The 19,974-nt window shown below is 40.2% G+C and overlaps 1 protein-coding gene across 1 annotated transcript in view; it reads left to right on the forward strand.

The window, feature by feature from the left end:
• Pard3b (par-3 family cell polarity regulator beta) overlaps positions 1 to 19,974 on the forward strand; it is a 986,886-nt gene that overhangs the window by 547,574 nt on the left and 419,338 nt on the right. Inside the window, 2 exon segments of the mRNA XM_032901196.1 lie at positions 15,306 to 15,370; positions 15,372 to 15,489. Coding sequence (XP_032757087.1) covers positions 15,306 to 15,370; positions 15,372 to 15,489 — 183 coding nt within the window.

Consider the following 19,974-nt stretch of genomic DNA (forward strand, 5'->3'; position numbering starts at 1 on the left):
GACCCCTTCAGACCTTCAAAACCGGTACTACCTCAGTGACTCTTGCACATAACCAAGTACATTACCAGGTACAACCTTGGCTATTTCTGGAACAGAGCTTTTTTGTGCTCTCAGAAAACACTTCTCAGGAGATTTCACCTCAGTGATGCTGGTCTCTTCTAAGTCACCACTAATTCCTTAGCTTCAGCTAACCAGCATTAATTATCCTAGTAGTCCCTTCTATTCTTGACTCTAAAGCCAGAGTCACATGGCCAAAGCTGCAGTTCTGCTTCTTGCACGAGCTAGAACATAGCCCCCTTGTTCTATTATATTATCATCAGTTTTCTGTTTTCTAACTCCTTCATTGACTAAGCTTGGCTGTCCTGGAACTTGCTCTGTAGACTGGCTTTGAACTCAGAGATCTGCATGCCTGACTCCTGAGCACTGGGATTAACGGTGTGGTCTACCAAGTCTGGATTTAAGTTTTTACTCACTTAGAGTTTGCTCCCTTCTAGGCTGGCCTAGAACTCAAGAGATTTGCTTGTCTTTGCCTCCTGGGATTAAAGGCTTGAACTACCATCCCTGGACCTAAACTTAGCTGGGTGGGATCTGTCCTAAGGTCACTACTCCCTTAATTCAATTTAATATCCTTGAACACAGGATTCAGCTCCATTCCACTCGCTGGTGCCCCCTAATACTCAAACTATATATTTTGTATTTTTCCTTTCTCCACTTGCTAGGCCTGTTCAAAATGCTCTTCATGAGACTTAACCAGAGAACAAAGTCTCTGCTGGGCTCTTTTGAGACTCCCTTTATCAATGCAATTAATCTGAGTCTCTTCACCTTAGCCTCAGGCAGACTCTTCAGACAAGAGCAAAACAAGGGCAAAAAATAGCCACATTCTTCACCAAAACACTATAAAACAGCCTCTAGGCCATGTATTGAAAATTTCTACTGAAACCTCTTGGGCCAGGTCCACATAATTCAAATCATTCTCAGTAACAAAGTCTTCCATATTCTTACTAAAAGAGTCCATTGAGTCCCATTTAAAGCATTCCACTGTTTTCCAAATCCTAAGTCCCCAAATCCACATTCTTCCAAACAAAAGCATGGTCAGGTCTATCACAGCAATATCCCAATCACTGGTACCAATTTCTGTATTAGGTTTCACTGCTGTGAACAGACACCATGGCCAAGGCAACTCTTATAAAGACATTTAGTTGTGGCTGTTTTACAGGTCAGAGGTTCAGTCCATTATCATCAAGGAACATGGCAGCATCCAGGCAGGCATGGTGCAGGAGGAGCTGAGAGTTCTACATCTTCATCTGAAGGCTGCTAGCAGAATACTGCTTCCAGGCAGCTAGAATGAGGATCTAATAGCCCATGCCCACAATGACATATCTACTCCAAACGGGCCACACCCTCTAATAGTGCCATTTCCTGCGCTGAGCATATACAAGCCATCACAGGCTTTGTTCACAAATCATGATAAAAAAAATAATGACAGTGAAAGAGTTAACCACAGTGCTCTAAGGCATCCGAGGCCTTGCTGGTGACTTGTAAGATTTTCTCCCTGGAAAAATCTCTGAACTAGCCACTGTAGTTAGTATTCCTTAATACAGAATTTCTTGAATATATGATAGAAAATATTTATTTTAAACATCTTTCATGCAATGCTGTGTTCCATGATGGAATAAAGAAAAGCTTGTCCTTTGGCTAAAACACATTGATGGGAAAGGAGAAATATACCCAAAATTAGAAGTAAATGTCTCATGAGCTAATTGTTGCTCTGAAAGTGTTCCATATTTTTTTTTCCAAATTGTGTTGTGTACAATCAAACATTTATTTGTGACTCACATATCTGCAGGTTAGCTGGGTCTTGATTGATCTAGCCTGGGCTCAGATAAGAATTTTTTCAAGCTATGGATGTGTACCAGCATTCTATATTATCTCCCATAATCCTCAGACCACAGATTGCCTAAAGCATGTGTACCACATAATGATAGCTGCAGTCTAGCAGTGATGGTGTCCACCTATAATTCTAGCACTCTGGAGGCAGAGGCAGGCAGATCTCTCTGAGTTTGAGGGCAGTCTGTTCTATAGAGTGAGTTCAAGGACAGCCAGAGAGCTACACAGAAAAATCCTGTCTAGAAACAAACAAAAATACAAACATAGTGAGAGATGAATTCCCTCCCACTGAAAGATTCTAAATATATACTGATTAAAAGGCTCTCATGAGTCTCACAATCTATTTCAAGAATATTCTTTATCCAACAGATTTCTCAGGTTCTCCCACATTCACTGACAGAACTGGAGGAAGTCTTAGAGAGAGTCTCACTTGTTGGTTTAGCTAGTTGCTGAAAACAGTCTTAATTCAGTAAACCTGAGGCCTGAGAGGCCTCCTCAAGAATTCTGAGAGTCCTACAGACTTACTGTAGAGATATCCAGGGGATGTCGCATGTCAGTCAGTGCCATTAATGCTTCCCAAGCAGTAGGCAGAGCATTGAGTAGAGAGGGGCAGGCACCATGTCTAGTGCGCCCAGTCCTGTTTGATGTTATTTGGTGTATGTTCACCTCAGCCAGGACACTGATCTGTCTTTTCAGGATGGTTAACCTAGAACACCAAATATTTCTGATCCAAACATATTGGAAATAGGTCACCTAAGAACTCTGTCTAAATGGGCTTCTCTGCCTAGGATTAAAGTTCCTTTTGTGGTCACTGAATTATGATGTTGTACATTCGTCCTTCCATCTTACGTTCATAAAAATGCGTGTATTCTTGGGTCAGCCAGGCGGCTCAGCAATAAAGGCACTTGTGCCAGTTTGGACACCTCAGTTTGATCCCAAGACCCACTAAGAGTGGAAAGAGAGAACCAGTTCCAAAGAATTCTCTTCTAACTTCCACATATTGCATATACACCGCTCCTCCCCCAAGTACACACACGTATATCTCTTATACACAAAACAATACATTAGAAAAAGTTAAATATGTACTCTTGCATTTCAACCAGTGAACTATTGGTTAAGTATTTACAGCATTTCTTATATATCGTTATTCCAATCGACTGGGGTCGTTGTTTGTTTTGAGACACAGTCTCACTAAGTAGCTCTGGATGGCCTGAAGTGTTCTATCTAGAGAAGTCTAGCCTTGACGTCACAGAGATTCACCAATCCTGAGTACCAGGATCAAAGGTTTCCACCTTCACACCGTGCTCTCTTGTCGACTTTTATAATGCGAAAGAATAAATGCAAAACAGAAAGGCCCACCATTTCTCAATATTAACAAAGGCAAATACTAATTAAAAAATCTAGCTATCTGGATTCTAAAACACAATGTATATAGGTGCCCTGACAAAATATTATATTCATTTTATTTTATTAGTCATTTTTATATACTATACTATACTATACTATAAATACTATAAATATGCATGCTATAGTAGGCTGTTGAGGTTCCAGTGTCTCATACTGCTTTTCAGATTTATTTGTTTTAAGAGGAAGAGACCACTGTAGCTGTTTTGTTTGCTTCTGTCTCTTTGAGACAGAAACTCATGTAGTCCAGGTTTGTCTGGAAGTCGCTATTTGGCTCAGGATCCTTTAGCCTCCTGCGCCCAAGCACTGGGATTACAAGTGTAGAATTCCATGTAGAAATGTTTGCCTGATTCGGTTTTCCTGGCAGTTTGAATGCTTTGACCCTACATTACATTAAAGGTCATTTTATACGGCACAGGCAGTGAACAATGGCCATTTCCTGACATTTACGTCTGGATATTTGTTTAACCTTCTACTTACCAAAATCTGATTTTTGCTTTCGTTTGTTTGTTTACTTGCTTGGTTTTGAACACACCATGTAGCTAGGAACTCTCACTTTTGCTAGTTTTCGTATCCTGACAGCTTTTAGTGGGATGGGATACATTTTAACAAATAAGAAAAAAGTCTCATATAAATAATTTCTATAGTTTTCTTCATCTGTGTCAGTGATAAAAAAAGTTTAACTAATATGGCTAACTATGAACTTTGAGAGATCAAAATAAAGACATAAGTTTAAAATAGACACTAGTAAGCTAACTCTAGTCTACATTTGTTTTCCCTTCCATTGAGAGTCCATATCAGCATTGCCTACGTTTTGCTCTCTGAGACCTTCTCCGATTTATGCTAACGTTGACTCGTCTTGTTTGTTTCTTATGATTGAAAACATGGTATAAAATTTGCAGTTAATCCTAGGCAATTTAGCGCAGAATGCAGAGTCGTGAAAACATACACCCAAGTAACGTCACACAGAAAGAGTAGGTCATACTAAGGAATATATAGGTACATACATATGCTTATATACATGCAATAACAATTAGTTGGGGACAAAGAGGTCATGAATTTAAAGTTGCTCTCTGAGACCTTCTCTGATTTATGCTAACGTACATGCAAATATAAGGGGAGTTGGCAGGAGGAAAAGGGAGGAAGAGACATTATAATACAATCTCAAAAAAATGCAAAAAATAAGCCAACCAAACAACAGTAAACCCTCTTTATAACCTCTGGTTCTTTGTTGAAATCTCTACATTACCCAGAGGGAGAAACAGTTTTAAAGTGGTTTTCATTGCCCACGTGTAGATCAACAAGTGTTCTTCTGACTTCTGTCAGTGCATTGGCAGATACTGTAAAAAGAAAAGACATTTGCCATGCACTAAAACGACATCCTTGGGCCACAGCTTCCCTGTCTCGTGCCTGCTCATCTCACAGCCATTACATTTCTCTATTCTCTAAAAGACAATCAAAACTAAAATAGCTCCCTGCTGTTGGGAAGAGTCTCTGCTCCCACTGCAGGAGGATACTCACATTCTGAATTTTATATTATCCAATTGACCAAAACCCTTTTATACTTAAAATAGTGACCTAAGGCTTTTTCAGAGGATTAATAATAATAATTAAAACAAAGTCAGAAAACTAAGTGTCTTGCAGGTGTCCTATCACTTCGCTGTGGTGAAATTTTATTTATTGTTACAAAGGTTTTATCCCTCGAATTCCTTAGAATTTACTTAGGCAAAAGTTAACAATGGTTAAGCTTATTATAAAATATTCTGGCAGAAACGCCAGGTATGGCTTTTTGCTTTATATATAAAAATAATGTTCATTCTTTTTTAAAATCCTTTGTCTGAGTTTTTGTAACTGACAAAATGATTGCATGTGGAACATAATTCTTGCATAAAGTAAGCTGCTTACAACACAGGCTAATTACACATCTGGGAGGCAGGGCAAAGACATCCAGCGCTTGCTCCTGCTGCGCCCCAAGCACAGCATTTAATGAAATGAGGGCCATAAAAGGTTCAGCATGGATGCTTTCAGGTCTGACCTGGGCTTCTGGGAAATTGAGCATTGGCCCTGTGGGCTGCTGCATTCCCCCAGGATTTGAAAGGCTGGGTTATTACCACTTGCATGCGTGAATCAAGCACTACTTTGCAATATAGGATATTTGCGAGTCTGGAGATGGCCCCATTTGGAACACTCTTAAACTAATAACATGGATGCCTCCCTGCCCATCCATCTTCCTGCTGCTCTTTTTTCCTCTCACACCAAGCAATTACTTTTGCTGTTTGTTTTATAGAGGGGGTTAGTGTGTACAGGAAGGTCTGTGCAGACACTCCTGCTTCCTATCTCCTGTTCTTAAACATGCCCCTCCTTTTCACATAGCAAAGATGAACAGAAAGAGGCAAAAGTCAAAATATCACTATTTGCAGATGATATGATAGAATACAAGTGAGCCCAAAAATTCCACCAGAGAACTCCTACACCTGATAAATGACTTCAGCAAAGTGTCTGGGTATAAAATTAACTGAAACAAATCAGTAGCCTTCCTACACTAAAAGGATAAACAGGCTGAGAAAGAAATTATGGAAGTGGCACCCTTTGCAATAGTCACAAGTAATATAAAATACCTCAGTGTGACTCTAACCAAGCAAGTGAAAGATCTGTATGACACGACTTTCAAGTCTCTGAAGAAAGAAAAGATCTCAGAAGATGGAAAGATCTCCCATGCTCATGGATTGGCAGGATTAATATAGTAAAAATGTCCATCTTGCCAAAAGCAATCTACAGAGTCAATGCAGTCCCCATCAAAATTCCAACCCAACTCTTCTTAGAGTTAGAAAGAGCAACTTACAGATTCATTTGGAATAACAAAAAACCAATGTTTGCTGAAAACTATTCTCAACAATAAAAGAACTTCTGGGGGAATCACCATCCCTGACCTCAAGCTGTATTATAGAACAATAGTGATAAAAACTGTATGGTATTGGTACAGAGACAGGCAGGTAGATCAATGGAATAGAATTGTAGACCCAGAAATGAACCCATACACCTATGGTCACTTGATCTTTGACAAAGGAGCTAAAACCATCCAGAGGGGAAAAGATAGCATTTTCTTTCTTTCTTTCTTTCTTTCTTTCTTTCTTTCTTTCTTTCTTTCTTTCTTTCTTTCTTTTTTTTTATTAACTTGAGTATTTCTTATATACATTTCAAGTGTTATTCCCTTTCCCGGTTTCTGGGCAAACATCCCCCTCCCCCTCCCCTTCTTTATGGGTGTTTCCCTTCCCATCCTCCCCCCCTTGCCGCCCTCCCCCCAACAATCTAGTTCACTGGGGGTTCAGTCTTAGCAGGACCCAGGGCTTCCCCTTCCACTAGTGCTAAAAGATAGCATTTTCAACAAATGATACCAATTCAACTGAAGGTCAGCATGTACAATTATGCAAATCGTTCTACTCTCATCTCCTCATACAAAGCTCAAGTCCAGGTGGATCAAGGACCTCCACATAAAACCAGATACACTGACACTAATAGAAGAGAAAGTAGGGAAGAGCCTCAAACACATGGGCATAGGGAAAATTTCCTGAACAGAACACCAGTGACTTATACTCTAAGGTCAACAATTGACAAATAGAACCTCATAAAATTGCAAAGCTTCTGTAAGGCAAAGGATACTGTCAATGGGACAAAATGACAACTAAAAGATTGGGGAAAGGTCTTTACCAATTCTAATATACATGTCTAATATACAGTGTATACAAAGAATTCAAGAAGTTAGATTCCAGAGAACCAAATAACCCTATTTAAAAATGGGGTACAGAGCTAAACAGAGAATTGACAACTGAGGAATCTCCCCCAATGGCTGAGAAGCACCTAAAGAAATGTTCAACATCCTTAGTCATCAAACGACCCTGAGATTCCACCTCACACCAGTTCAAAACTCAGATCAAAAACTCAGGAGACGGCAGATGGTGGCAAGGATGTGGGGAAAGAGGAACACTCTTCCATTGCTGGTGGGATTGTAAGCTGGTACAACCACTCTGGAAATCAGTCTGGTGGTTCCTCAGAAAATTGGACATAGTACTACCTGAGGCTACCACTCCTGGGCGTATACCCAAAAGATGCTCCAACATATAGCAAGGACACATGCTCCACTATGTTCATAGCAGCCTTATTTATAATAGCCAGAAGCTGGAAAGAACCCAGATGTCCTTCAACAGAGGAACGGATACAGAAAATGTGGTACATTTACACAATGGAGTACTACTCAGCTATTAAAAACAGTGACTTTATGAAATTCTTAGGCAAATGGATGGAACTGGAAAATATCATCCTGAGTGAGATAACCTAGTCACAAAACAAGACACATAGTATGCACTCACTGACAAGTGAATATTAGCACAAAAACTCAGAACACCCAAGATATAATTCACAGACCACATGAAGCTCAAAAAGAAGGAAGACCAATGTGTGGATGCTTCAGTCCTTTTAGAAGTGGAAACAAAATACTCAAGGAGGAAATACAGAGACAAAATGTAGAGTAGAGACTGAAGGAAAGGCCATTCAGAGACTGTCCCACCTGGGGATTCATCCCATATACAGACCCCAAACCCAGACACTACAGAAGATGCCAAGTAGTGCTTCCTGACAGGAGCCTGATATAGCTGTCTCCTGAGAGGCTCTGCAAGAGCCTGACAAATACAGAGGTGGATGATTGCTGCCAACCATTGGAGTGAGAACAAGATCCCCAATGGAGGAGTTAGAGAAAGGACTGAAGGAACTTAAGGGGTTTGCAACCTCATAGGAAGAACAAGAATATCAACTAACCAGACTCCCCTCTCCACCCCCATCCCCAAGCTCCCAGGGACTAAACCACTGACCAAAGAGTACACATGGAGTGACTCATGGCTCCAGCTGGATATGTAGCAGAGGATGGCCTTGTTGGACATCAATGGGAGGAGAGTCCCTTAGTCCTGTGATGGCTTGATTCCCCTGGTATAGGGGAATGCCAGGGCAGGGAGGTGGGATGGATTTGGTGGGTGGTTGGGGGAGCACCCTCATAGAAGCAGGGGGAGGGGGAATTGTATAGGGGATTTCTGGAAGGGAGACCAGGAAAGGGGATAACATTTGAAATGTAAATATATAAAATATCCAATAAAAAAAAGAACTGGGAAGTGATATTAGAAAAAAAAAGAGACATCCATGTTGCTCAATAAAGTTTTGACCAATTATGTGTTTTGTAAACTGGCCATTTTGCATTATATGCTGTTTAGTATATAGTAAATGTTTGAGAGAAGATTATTGAATGACTAGTTTGTAAAAAATAGCTCTTGTCATTCATGCTGGAGTAGTCCTGGCTCTGAATTCCAAATGCAACAAGTTATTCAATATGTGGTTTTATGTGTGTGTGTGTCTGCTGTTTTGTTTACACTTTATATGTGCATGATATTTTACAAATATCATTTTATATGATATAGCATATAGAAATAATATTATAGAGAATAAAACCATAATAAAAATAATATTATAGAGAAGTAACGTTATAACTTCGCCCAAGGAATGACATACTTACCATCTTATGCAGCCATCCAGTACAGTATGTAGATTTTCCTGTAGGCATGCTGTGCTGTAAGAGCTTAAAGATAACATGGGTAAGGCTAGGGCTCTAAATGAATGGGATAAAGTGCTAAAACACCTTTTCAAATTGGTTAAAACTTTTTTTGACGTTTGTTCTTTCATTTGCTCTTTTTCTTTCTTTAATAAAACCAATTCCCATATATACATGGATGAAGTGAAAACTATTACATATTTTGGGCTATGGATTTAATCTAGTAAATTGTAATCATTTTTAAAAAATGAGATTTAAGAGAGTAGCATAGAAAACACCAAAATAGGTCAAGTAATGTCTTATAAAACTTTCTGTAGCTGTGTGTTTGCGCGCGCGCGTGCACACATGCCTACATATTTCAATGGAGATGGATGGAACAATGGGTGATTGTGTGCAGATAGATGAATAGACAATAAGCTTTGGGTACTGGATCACAGGGCTTCCAACTTTGGGAAAGGTACCATGCCTATTGCTCTTTGTGATGGTAACCTGTAGTGTGAGATAACTGATTTAAAAATGTGAACCCAAGGCTGGAGAGACGGCTCAGCAATAAACAGCACTGGCAGCTCTTCCAGAGGTCTCTTGTCCAATTCCCAGCAGCCACATGGTGGCTCACAACCATCCGTAATAGGCTCTGATACCCTCTTCTGGTGTGTCTGAAGACGGCTACAGTGTACTCATATACATGAAATAAATAAATCTTAAAAAAATTAAAATGCAAATACATACACTCAAAATGTACATACTATATATAATAGAGAGAATCAAATAATGCATACAAAAGAGTACGTATCCTGTATAGTTTTCAGTAGAGTAGGTGTGTGTGCGCGTGTGTATGTGTGTGTGTGTGCCCGTGTGTATGTGTGTGTATGTGTGTGTGTATGTGTGTGTGCGCGTGTGTATGTGTGTGTGTGTGCGTGCTTGCCATTAAAGGTTCCTTTTTCTATTTCCATAGCAATATACTGGTATAGTAAATGGTTGTATAGCGTCATGCATTCTTTCTAAAACATATTCCTTTTTAGTGATTCAGCAGTATTGGAAAACAGAGTGAAAAGAGAAGAGCAGCACTGCAGTAGTAACAATCTACCCTAGTGGTAATAGATAGTGACATTTTCCAGCCAGATAACTTGGGACAGGAATTAAGTAGGCAGCAGATGGGATGGTCTCTCTCTCTATATATATATGGTATAGCATGTCTATGACATACCTGAAGCATGCTGGACACAAAGTTTAACTCAACGTTTTGTCAATACAATTATATAAGTAATTTAACAAATAAAAATACAAAGTAGCAAATGGGTTAGTGTAGTTGTTTAACTAGCTTCATGGATTGTAGTTGGGTCTTGGATTCTTGTATAAGTAATAAATCATTTAGGGGTTGTACTAATTAATGTAGCATTGCCTATCATCACCCCTACTCTGTTCATCTCACAGACATTGAATACCTGCCTCTGGAAATTAGCTACCATCTAGTCATAAACATAGCCAAGAACATGGCTGTACTCTTCCATTTTAACCAAATGTTGGTCGTGAGCCTGTGGACTGAAGGCTTGCCCAATTCACAGGGTGTTTGCTGTCTTGAGGCTTTGGGAACATATTAGTAAGAACCATGCAGCCAGCAACTTCTGTTATGCTTTCTAGACCCAGGCATTTTTTAATGTGGCTACATTTGGTAATGTTAATTCAAGGCCAGTGATTTCTCAACTGGAATTTTACCCTAGATGACATATGGCAGTGCCTGAGGCATTTCTCGTTGTCACAGCTGGTGCAGGAACAACACTACTGAGGCTACATGGCTGTGGTTAACTACACTGCATAGGACAGTCCACAATACGAGTGTCTGTCATGCCAAGCTTGAGGAGGCCCAAGCTGAGGACTCTGCATGACTGGCACCTAGTAGGTGCTGGGATGCTGGGCTTATTGATGCATAGTGGGGGCATTTTAAGTATCCATCACAGCCTAGCCCTGGGAATATTGAGGACTTTGTGTCCAAAGAATTGACATCTACTGACAAGGTATAAGGAATAACAAGGAGGCAAGTTAAAAGTAGTAAGGGTCCTTTACTATACCCATGTTTTTAGTGTGGAGGTGCAGGTAGAAGGAAATAGCAGGAGTCCTCCTGACACAAGTTGGAGGAGCTCCTGCTAAAAAGCTAGCAAGCCACGGATCCTCTGCTGTCTGGATGTGACATTGTCCCCAGGCTGGTCCCATCTCTGATGTCCTTCATTAAAGACACTTGCAAGTACTCTATTCACCTCCCCATCTGCTTCAGAATGCTGCCTGACAAGGTTTGAGTTTAATTTTCAGAGTTGCTCTTCAAACTAGGATTATTGGTAGGAGACATTCAGTATATTGATTTTCTCCCTTTGTACATTAGGTAAAGGAACATTTATTTCTAAGAGAGGAAATGGCTGTGTTAACTACTGTAATGGCTTCCTTCACCATTGGGAATATGCCATTATTAGAAACCCACCCCTAATTATGACTTGAGTCCGTTACAGTGCAACAAAGAAGGGAAGCATATCCGTAGTTGGCGCAGACTATAAATTGTGTATCATTTTACTTTCATTATAGGAATTAAACTTGAAATGCCCTGTGACTAAGTCATATCACAGTGGGTCACAAATCTGGGATGCAAGGATGTATGGTGGCATAGCAGTTAAGAATCAGGCTGCCAGGCATACAAGTAACACTTGTAATCGAAATTTTTTTTAAGATTTATTTATTTATTTTATGTATATGAGTAAACTGTTACTATCTTCAGACACACCAGAAGAAGGCATTGGATCCCATTACAGATGGCTGTGAGCCACCATGTGGTTGCTGGGAATTGAACTCAGGTCCTCTGAAAGAACAGTTAGTGCTCTTAACCGCTGAGCCATCTCTCCAGCTCATAATTCAAATTTTAACTCCAGCACTTTCACTCGTGAGATGGATGCAGGGAGATTGCCATGAGTCTGATGCTTGCATGGGATTGGGAAGGAAAGCCCATTGTTTCAGAAAAAGAAAAGATGATTTAAAAAGAGAAACGATCAAACTCAGAAGCACATAGGAAAACAGTAATTAGCGGAGGGTGAGCGGACTGGAAAGGTATTGGTCAAGTGGTACAAAGAGTCAGAGCTCAGGGCAATGAACCAGGGATCGCTGCACTGCATGGATGGTGACTGTAACTCATACTGATATAGGGGATTCTTAAAATTCAGGGAGAACATGTTTAGGAGGTGCTACTCCCATTCCCCGAAAAAATAGGTATCTGGAGTGATGCTTCATAAGTTCAATGTTTATGTGTGCATGTGTGTATTTATGTGGGGTATATTTGTTTGTACACTTGAGTGGGCTGAGATTTGGGTTCATGCAGCCAAACCTAGCTTTTACGTGGGTTCTAAAGATCTTTACTCATGCCTTCTTGCTGGGACAACAAAAATATTTTACTCAGTACAATTTTCCCAGCCCAGTAAATATATTTTAATGTGTAATATACACTGTAAGTATAGACAGTGTTTGTCATTTAATAACCAATTTATAGCATAGTTCACATCAACTTTAATCATAGATCATGGATAATTTTCAGTGCTTTCACTAAGATGACCATAGAATATGAGACATCATAGACGTGTAATAAATAGCCCAGGACCTTTCACTAAAACAATAACAGTATGAATTAGGAGTCCTGCTGCTTGGGCCTCCAAAGCTTCTGTATTTACAAGTTGGGATCTGTTAGCACAGTACCTGGCTGCGATGCTCTGTGATCTCTTCATCTGTAAAATGGCCCTGCTAATAAAGAAACCTTTCAGGTCATAGGGAAGCTAAGTGCTTTAACATGTGTCAAGGGCTTGGAGTGGATCAACTCTATCATCATTAGCCTTTAGTTTGTTGTTTCTATTGTGTTTCGTGCTCCTCCGAGTCAGGGAGTTGACTTTGTAAGGAAACGGAAAACGTGATTCTGCATCATCTCTATTTTGTTTTCACATTTAGATAACAAATTAAACGTATTAGAGTAAAACAATAATAACTGTCAATCTTACTAATCAAATACAGTTGTCAAATGAAAACTCCTTGATTATAAAATAAATGACTTGAGTGTAACCATCATATACTGCATGGTATCTCGGCTATTTTGGTGTATGTACTGACACTGTACACTAGCCACGGGAAGTCATGTATTCTAGGAGCATATGTTTCAGCCCCTGTCCCATTCTTAAACAATGTAGAACTGTATTTCTAAAGCAGTTAGGTTTTTAAAATCATTTTCTCTAAATAGTACCCAAAGAACTTTCAAGTTTACATCCTAAAATGTTCACAACTTATAGTGGGAACAATTGTCCTCTAATTTATTGTTTAATTCTGTATTTTTTATTAGACTTAAATTAACCCAATCTCAGAGAGGCTCAAAATCATGAATGGCAGTAAAATGTTCTGGATTCTAATTTAGGTATATTGGAGGACAAAGGTAAAGGCTAGATGTTTACATTTACTGCTAAGCTTGAGCATCTCCGTGGGGATTGGAATAGTACAAGGTGTTGGTAAAGAATACCAATTCTCTATCAATTAAGAGGAAAAGAAATAAACAACAACAACAACAAAGCAATAAAACAACAAAAACAACCAGGGGATTGCAACTTTGATGCCAGAAATGGAATTTGCTTCTCAGCTTGGACAATGAGTTAGCGTGCGCGCACGCACACACACACACACACACACACACACACACACGCACGCACACGCACACACACACACACACGCACACACACATACACAAGAACACACACACAGCCACACACACACACACACACACACGCACACACACACATGCACACACACACACACACACGCACAGCACACACACACACACACGCACACACACACACACACACACACACACACACACACACGCACACACACACACACGCACGCACGCGCGCGCACACACACACACACGCACGCACGCGCACACACGCACACACACACACACGCACAGGGGGGGGAAGGGAGGGAGGGATGGAGGGAGGGAGGCAGGCAGACAGACAGACAGACAGAGACACACAGAGAGAAACCTACCATAGATTTATTAAATTAGGCAATGCAGTTTCATTTCTTTGAACAACCTTTTGTCAGAATCTTTCCAATAACCCTGTATAGAAAGAAAGCAATTGAAAGCACTATTTCTTTACATGTTAAATATGGGTTCTTGTCTTTTTTGTTAGGAGTTGAAAATGTCAGGTCAGTGGCTCTGGCTATGATCAGACCCCTTAATCCTGTTTTAATTATGGGTTCTTTGCTACTTCTGATTTTATACGGATTTGAGACTGACATCCAGACACTCGTGATGATGTTTTAAATACTCAATTGTACAGAGGAGTCACCTCGAAGTGACCTTAAGATGAGAGTCTCTAGACGTAATTACAGAGAGGAAGTAACTGCCAGCCTAGACTGAGTGGATGGGTTTCAGGAATATCTCATTTTCAAATTTTCCAGTTAAGAACTGTGGCCCTTTCACATTCCTGCAAGCTTGAAGAGGTGCAGGAGAGGCACTTAGGCAATTGTCACGTGCACAGCACGTGCTGATTCTCACAGCTGTATAGCTGAGAACCCTCTGTACCAAATATAACTAGCTGCCACGTGCTTCTCCCAGGAGAGCTGACCCATAAGCCTGCCATTTGCCACCACGCTCTGTCTGCTTGGAGATGAATTTGCCAGTGGATTGGTGCTATTTGTCATCGAGAACATGAATATTTATTATGTGTAATTACTCTTTATTGCAATCTAAGAACTTATTTATCTTTAGGGGGCTCTGCTATACAAAGATATAAACTTAAAGTATGATTTTTGATAAGATGAAATTAAATTCAATGACAGCCATTAAAGTGTTTCTCTAACTTTAGAATGAACTTTTTTCTGTGCTCTGTTCCATATTGATAATATTCACCAATACTATGGTTTCTGTGCTAAACGATATGTCTCAAATTATATAAGTATAGTATTTCTCCAAAATTTTTATATATTAAGACATTCATGAGATGGACATGCTGAGAATGAATAATGTCTAAGAATATTCTGAAACCTGACGTTTGTCGAGTTTAACATTCAGCCTGTTTAATTATTTAAAACAGCCTACTGAGTTTCCAAGTATCTACAGAATGTTTAAAGTTTTACAGTTTTAGCCTCCTGAAGTGGTCTTTTTTTTTTTTTTTTTTTTTTTTTTTTTTTTTGACCATTACCAAATTCTGTCTCAGGGAGTGCTTTGTTGCATGGTAGATAAGATGTTTGCATGTTAACAGAGAGTAGGGGGTGGGTAGCCTCTCTTTGGCAGGAATATAACTCTTGGAGGTCCAACCACCTCATCTTGCCAATTGTATCTGCTTTAGGTCATCTGAGAAGGTGAACTGATAATCAGCCCTCCTCTCTTCACTCTTCCCAACAGAAAGGAGAACCTGATTGCTATGCACTCTCCCTGGAATCAAGCGAGCAGCTCACCTTGGAGATCCCCTGAATGATTCGGCTCCGCTGGCCTTGGAGTTAGCCTGAAAGGGAATAAATCTCGAGAAACTGGGACTGACTTGGGGATTTTTATCAAATCCATCATCCATGGAGGTGCTGCTTTCAAGGTAAAGGTGTGAGGTTTGCCTGGGTGCTGGTATTTGGGATGGGGCTGTGGTTTTTGAAATCCCAGATGGAGGCAATCTCTAAAGGATGGGAACCATTGAGGCTTTCCTGCTCAACTCTGGAAGTGTGTATGTGGACTGATCTAGGCACCAGTTCCTTATGTTTGTACTTCCTAAGATAGTTGTGAAAAGTCTTTGTGAATATTATTCTTTTAATTATTCCTTTAACAGTCCTCTGAACTTATAACTTAGCAGAGTAGCACCTAAAATTACATAATCAGAAAAACAAAACTAGAAATGAATTGACTGAATGCGGGAAATGGGAAAATTGTGCTTACAAAAAATGCAAGCTTAGAGGGTTCTAAGAATGACTGTAGAATACAGTTCATTCTTCATTCTACATCCCTCAAGATAACCACCGTGCCTAGAATGTGGATTCCCCTTTAAGCACTCAAGTAAGTTTATACAACTCCAGAAAAGAGAGAAGATTATGGCCCTAATCTTTCATGTTGGGGCAGCCTGTGAGACCAAAGCTGATAGCATGGTCTAATAGTTCACTGGACTGCCTGTGTTCAAATCCAGCACTCCCACTGCTTGGCACCCATGTGAAACTGTGGGCACGGATATTGGCTTGTTATCTCTCATTTTCTTACCTGCAGTACCTAGTCCATAGGGCCTCAAGGATTAAATAATCAATGTGCACAACAGTCTGAGAGGAGGAAAGTGATTGTATAAGAGGGACAGCGTGTTTGTGTCCCTGATCACCATTGACTCAGGCGATATAATGATATGCCAGAGTTTGAGTCCTACCTTCTTTTCTCTCTTCCTGAATAAACAAAGGCAAATTACTCTTTGGAACTGGACCCCGCTTGCTAGGAAGTCAGTAAAGTCTGTAGCATCTTGGAGCTAGTGCTGGGCTTTAAGATACACATAGAGTAGCAAAATCGCAGCCTTTCAGACATCCTGCATATCAGATATCTACAGTATGATTCATAACAGCACCAAAATTACAGCCATGAAGTAGCAACAAAATAATTTTCTAGTTGGGGATCACCACAACATGAGGCACTGTATTAAAGAGTTGCAGCATTAGGAAGGTTGAGAACCACTGATGTAGAGTCTTTGGCTTGGTGTCTAACAACCCCTCTTAGGAATGTTAATTACATGTATCCCCTCATACCAACCCTGAGAAGACCTACTTAGTCCTTATAAGAATAGCCAGGTCTTAGAATTCTTGCTCCTGTAACTACGTGTATCCCCTCATACCGACCCTGAGAAGACTACTTAGTCCTTATAAGAATAGCCAGGTCTTAGAATTCTTGCTCCTGTAACTACGTGTATCCCCTCATACTGACCCTGAGAAGACCTATTTAGTCCTTATAAGAATAACCAGGTCTTAGAATTCTTGCTCCTGATATCCCCTACTTCCATTTTTTCTTCAACTTAAACACTAAGCTGATGTCTTCTTCCTTGGAGCATGGGACTTGCACTATAGATAGGCAATTCTTTAATTTATTCTCCAGTTCAGTTAACTTGTGTCACATGATCAATACTCTTAAAGGTTCAGTGATTTAATCAATAAGCTTTTATTTTGTTCATGGCTCTGCAGGGCAGCTACTGGTGGTGGTAGAGGCTCTGGTGCAGGCTGAGTGTTTCCTGTCACATTGTAGGTCTACAGGCATAATAATGTGTTCTGCATACTTTACCAAGCCGTTGGCACTAGGCTAACAGACATCAGAGGGCTAGTAGCAAAGTCCCACCTTACGGCAGTGGGACTTCGAAGGGGCACACTGTCACAACACACAAACAAAACTTGTCAAGTAGTCATAAGACTGAATCCAAGGTCAAGGGAAAGAAAATATGGTGGCCATAGTAAAAGTGGCAGAAGTGTGGGTGTGGAGATTGGTAAAGCAATGAAGTCTATGAATGAATCTAAAATACCCTCTAATGTGTCTCGAATAAGACAACCGCCATGGGTATGGAAACCGAATGCTAGTAGCAGCAAGCAGCAGCATCCGTTATACTTGTGGCTTTACATATGCTAGGCCCCATGAGAAGTATTTAAAATGGAATCTCTAATTTTATTCATTTACACATTTTGGTTATGTCATTTTTATCAAAGGAGGCATTGTACATGACAGTGATTTCAAGGCTCTACTCTTATGAGATAACCTAGACTTGCTGAGTACAAAATGGGGCTATAGCCTATGGCCACACTGCTTTAGAATGAACGTAATTTCATACCATCCAATTGTGTACCTGTAATCAGGGGCTACTCCCTGGTAGTTTTGTGTTATGCTCACCCTTCTTAGCAAGCTGTCTAAGTGTCTGCTTTGTTTAAGGACAGGTGCTATGCTTGTGGACACCCACTTGCCATTATTCTTGTCATTGCTAATGACAGCTCTTTTTGCAGAATTTATTTAGAGTAAAATTGAAACCGAGATGACTTCTTGGAAATTAAAAGCAGACATCTTTGCTTTCACTTTTGTTTTTTAAATGGGCAATAACTTCCGCTCCAGCAGATATTGGTGTGTCGTTTAATAAGCGAGTCTGTTTGTGTAAGTGAGCAGTTCCTTACCTAAGCAGTTTCTAATAGTCCTATTTCTTGCAGAGAGATTTCACTTTACATTTATGTAAATTCTCTTCCTGACATGGGTCTGCTGAGTCAGACCTTCACACCATTGAAAAACACTGGACAGCATATTTATAGCTGTTCTGAAACAGTGAGAGGCATCAATCATGTGTTTAGCCTCGCTGTGAATGGTTGGTACCCATTTGTCTTGTTTACCTCCTTCACTGTGCTCAGTACAGGCCTGAGCTCTGTCCACAAGGAACCCAATTCAGATGAAAAAATTGTACTTTTTAATTTTTTCCTCCCGCTAGTCCAATAATCCTCAGAAAATTGCCACCTGTTCTGTGAATCTGGATTGTGTCTTACAAAAATTGTTTGGAGACTTTGTTCCTGTCCTGGTTGAAGAGAAACAAATGTAACAGACTGCCTTGTCCCTGGGGCAGGGAGATGAGCACCGGGGACACCCATGTTAGCATCTGGCCCTAGGATTTTACCTGAAATCAACAAAGTATTTTTTCTACCGGAGCAATCTTTGTCTCCCAGCCCTTCATACCACTAATTGGTTCTCAAGGTGTTTTTCCCTTAAGGGAAGGTGGATTGTTGAAAACTAAACTACTTTGAAAAGTATGACCAAATTCTTCCTGTGGATTCTGAGTGCTATATTCTCCTGAGAGTGTCTGTTGATATAAACAAAGGCAGACCAGCTACTGCCAGATGTAACATCTCAGAATGACTCTGATTCTAATTGAGGACCTTTTGTCTCTCCTCTCACCTACCAGGCTGCTGCTTTCAAGCCTCTCTGTTTCCTCTTTGAGTTATTTCTAATAAAAAGGCAAAGCTCTATTTGCTTGTAAGTGCATGCAGCTTTTCGGGTGCTCTCTGGGAAACAAGCAGGAACATGAACTACTTTCAGGGCAAGTTGAATTGTAGGTCTACGGTACTCAGAATCTTCCAGATACTTAACTAACTCAGAACACTGAATGTACAATGTAAGACATGACACCCAAGAAAATAAGGGGGAGCAAAGAGAGCCCAGAGATTGTGTTTTCAGCACATATCTACTCAGCAAACATGTACAGGCCTGTAAAACATACACACACACACACGCACGCACGCACGCACGCACGCACGCACGCACGCACGCACGCACGCACGCACGCACGCACGCACGCACGCACACACACACAGGAGCAAGGGAAATAACACCCAGATATTCGGTCTCCTTGCAGAACCCTCTGAGGCCTCTCTGTGAGCTACATCATATCATTCACCATGTGCATGCACCAAACACCAGCACCAGGCTAACTCTTGGAGCACTGATGCTAATCCGATCCCACAGTGCACTTGTTGCCGGCTTCTGCTTTTAGTTTCTGTCGTTCTTCCTGGGCATTATACCAAAGTATAGTGCAATTGCTTCTACAAACAAAGTATACCAACCATAAAAATATGTGTTACTTTGTCTAAGAACCATAACTAGGCTGAAATTATGATGTCCTGGAGGATGTTCTCCTTAAATTCATTTTTGTGGTTGAAACTTCAAGTAAAATATGCCGTTGTTGCTATTAGATGGAAAGAAACATCAGTTCTGCATTCAGAAAAATATCCCTTTTTTCAAAATCTGTGTTACACTGGACTTTGTATTTTCTCTGAGGTTACACAGGCACAGTCTCTACAGTCATTTTGAAGACTTTATATTCTTAATCACTTGCTAAATATCTTCAAGGTAAATGACTTTTCTCAGCTTTGCTTTTAATGAACTATATTATATAAAATATATATTTTTATTTTATTAATAATTTTATATTTACTGCTTACACTTACCTTAGGCTGCTTTTTTCCTGAAATAATTTTTAGAAAAGACAATATTTTATAAATTTAGGGAAACTGTAAACATTACCACAAGCATGAGAATTGCA

The sequence above is a fragment of the Rattus rattus genome, chromosome 4 (genome assembly GCF_011064425.1).
Source record: "Rattus rattus isolate New Zealand chromosome 4, Rrattus_CSIRO_v1, whole genome shotgun sequence".
In the NCBI taxonomy this organism is placed as follows: domain Eukaryota; kingdom Metazoa; phylum Chordata; class Mammalia; order Rodentia; family Muridae; genus Rattus; species Rattus rattus.